This window comes from Stegastes partitus, unplaced genomic scaffold, assembly GCF_000690725.1.
Source record: "Stegastes partitus isolate 25-593 unplaced genomic scaffold, Stegastes_partitus-1.0.2 Scaffold1796, whole genome shotgun sequence".
NCBI lineage: Eukaryota > Metazoa > Chordata > Actinopteri > Pomacentridae > Stegastes > Stegastes partitus.
Window position 1 is genome coordinate 15463 of NW_007579527.1, and position 3287 is coordinate 18749.

The 3287-nt window shown below is 46.6% G+C and overlaps 1 protein-coding gene across 2 annotated transcripts in view; it reads right to left on the reverse strand.

Annotated features, from left to right (window-relative positions):
• nrbp1 (nuclear receptor binding protein 1) overlaps positions 1-2718 on the reverse strand; it is a 10316-nt gene extending 7598 nt beyond the window's left edge. The window contains exons 1-3 of one of the 2 annotated variants that reach the window (XM_008302332.1): positions 2180-2718; positions 1657-1915; positions 649-771 (exon numbers count right to left, since the gene is read on the reverse strand). In XM_008302332.1, the coding sequence (XP_008300554.1) occupies positions 649-771; positions 1657-1887 (354 nt within the window). In that variant the 5' untranslated portion in view covers positions 1888-1915; positions 2180-2718. Of the gene's footprint in view, positions 1-648; positions 772-1656; positions 1916-2000; positions 2019-2179 lie in introns of those variants that run through there. The other variant, XM_008302333.1, reaches the window with a different exon arrangement.
• Between the last annotated feature and the right edge of the window lie 569 nt (positions 2719-3287).

The window sequence follows — 3287 nt, forward strand, 5'->3', positions numbered from 1 at the left end:
GATTTTTACTTCACACACATCATAATACACAGAAAACATGCATCCATGAGCTCTTTAAGTCTGAGAAAACCTTTCATCCAGTTACAGGCGTATAAAAAGCCGTCAGCTTTGAACTAATTGGTCTCCGATGGGGTTAAACTACAGTAATTAAGGGCAACACACCAGCAGAAACACGACCGCACTCTCTTGCTTTTTATTTGAAAAACAGGTTGGATCTTTGACTTTTCTGAAGGCGACATACGAGTGAGAAACCTTTAAAGAAACACTTAGATTGAAGCCAAACTATCAAAATGCCGACTTGTACACAAGCAAGAACCTAAATCAGCATTTGTTCAGCTCATACGATCTGGTCTCCCGTCCAACATTCACAGAATGTTTCTGCAGCTACTCAGGTACAGCGTGTGCTTTTCTGTTTCGCTGGCAGCAACAAGTCTGATCGCTTGCTTAAGGAGCTTAGAGCCGAAGGGGGAAAATGAAAATCAGCACAGAGGTCACAAAGCGCACGAAAAACAACCCCGAAAACCCGCTTTATTCCTTTAAGGTATAAACTATGTGCTCCTGCTGATCGGTATCACACACGCTGAGATAATACTGCAGCGCACGAATGCTTCAGATGTTTCCGCTGCTCTGGCCTGCCTCTGCACTCACCTCTTGTAGTTTGAAATTCTTCCTTTCTGAGAACATGACCTCATTCCACACCACCTCAACTCCTTCCTCCGTGTCCATGGCCAAGTAAGCATTATCGATCCCGGGGACGTTGCGCTGATTCACCTTCGGGAGGAAAGAAAATAATTCATCAGAAGAGTGTGAGACAAAGCAAGTTCAATATAGATACGGTTTGTTTTATGTGCCCTGGCTCGACAAATCCTAAAACCCCAAGCAGAGACGACGGGTGCTACAGCGATAGTTATTTCCTTCACCAGGCTCTGTCCATAAGAGGGCTGTCTGAAGCATCAGTTGACTTTTCAACTGAACAAAATGCGCCAACAGCACACCACCTGTTTCAGTCAAGAGAAATGTGTTCCTGTGCAAAGAAGTGTTGCTGCAAACGATGCAAGAGAGAAGTACTGGTATAAAATTGTTAATCATGCTGATGAACATGTGTACTTCTGCTTATTTCTAACAAGACAGCTGCACATCACAGCTGGTAAAGCTTGACTCTCAGAAAGTGACACTGTCCCGTAATGAAGGACATGTGGAGATTACTGTAGGCTAAACCAAAGTGAAATTAATGGCACTGCTTGAATACTCTTACCTGAAAAATACCATTTAATCTGTGTTCTATTCGCTGCAAAACCAGTAAAGTAAGACGGACTCGGCATCAAATCAGGACTAAGTTTAAAGTTCTGCATCAGCAACTGAATGCATGCAGGTTCCTGTGACAACACGACACAGTTTGTGCTTCTGTCAGTGCATGACTTCACTCAGTGGTATTGCTAATGTACAGCTCTACGGGTATATTTCCTCCGTATCACTTTCAGAAGATGGAATAGAAATGGAGTTAAAGTGGCACTTCTTACAGCTGATTTAAATCCCAGCCTCCTCCAGAGCTGCATAGCTGTGCAGCAGGTCTGACCCTCGGCTCAACACGCCTCATCCACTAGTTGTTGTTTGTAAGCAGTGATCTACACCTCAGCACAGACATCTCTCCTCTACCTCCTCTCTGCGTTTCTGCCAGCGTCCACACGGGCTCTCCTCCAGAATCTCTGACTCATCCTCGCTCTCCTCCTCCTCGTCCTCCGTGGCAGCAGTAGCAGGAGGCTGGGTCACCATGGACACCGGGGGAGACACGGATGACACTCCTTGACCTGCGGGAGCAGCGGCCGCGGACTCCGGCTTGGCTTCCTGGACCGCGTCCGGGGCCTGCTTGCTCTCTCCCTCAGACATCTTCTCAGCTGTCAGGCCCAGCAGCCCGCTGCGCGACACACAGACACGGTGTAAACATCGCACCCCATCACAACACTGTATTAACTGTGCACTGGAAATGGCGATTATCTCACATTTTAGAACGAGCTTGCCAACAATTTGAAACTACTTGGTAGCAGGAGGTGGCTAACACAGCTGCAGCAACAAGAGCGACCGGAGAGACTTTGCAAAGGAAGTTAGCTTCACCAGAAAAGGCCATAACAAACCGTCACACAGAGAGAAGGAGAAAAGACGCAGACTCAGGTGGACCTACGTGTTAAAGACGGGAGGAGTAACGATGCCAGCTCCAGTTTAACAGCCTCCCACCGCGGCAGCTCGACCCCAGCTGGCTCTTTAGCTCCAAATCTTCTCGGTTTCTCGGCGGAGTTGCAGCTAGCTTCCCGGCGCTGCTAGCTCCTTAGTCAGGGTCCCGTATCGACTCGGCAGCAGCGGAAAGTACCGGAGGCTGTGCGGCAGCGTTCACGGCCCGCGGTTTTACTCACTTTGACGGCAAACGTCTGTCTACTCGCTAGCCAGCTAACTAGCTAGCTGCCCCGCTGCTAGCTGGTCGTAGCAGCCCGCCGCCCCTCGCTGCTTCTCAAGACTCCAGCCTGCTAATGTGTGCTCCGGGTAGCTGCTGCTAGTGAGGGAGGCTCACCGCACCGCAACAGCTCTACGACCGCTGGCTGCTTGACAACATCACGGCGGCTCACGGAAGCTCGACACACGGAACAAACGGGGGTTAGCTGCGTTATTGACGCCGTATCCTCGAACACAGCGGCGGACTGACTGCAGCTAGGTTAACATTTAGCCAGATATGATGGCGACAACTTCCAGATGCACACTGCACTCCGAGCTCCGTCACGTCAGAGCGCAGGCGGGTTGCCAGATACGGAGCGACTGATCCCCCTTCTGCCAGAGCTATTATGTTTGTTATTAAAGCACAGCAGCGGTACAACCAAAGAGAAATAAACGTTGTAGTTTTCAATGACCCTAAAATGTTCTATAAAATGTAAATGTGCCTGACTAAAGGCATTTAAATACTACATACGATGCAAATGGCCACATAATATTATTAATTATGCAAATTTAAGTTTTAAAATATGGTTCACAGTTTAGTGTTATTAGTTATGCAAATGTACCTGACTTATTTTTAAAAAAAACTATGTTAAGACCCTGCAGTATTATTGATTAATCAGTTTCACGTCACATATGTATATTACATCAAGGTTATTACATTTTTAATATCATTAATTTAGATATAAAAGTTAAGAAACTGCAATATTTTTTGTAACAGAAATGTCTCGTTTAAATATGAAGGTTAGGACCTGACATTCACAGTTATAATTATTATATTTCATACAAATTCCAAAAAATACAAC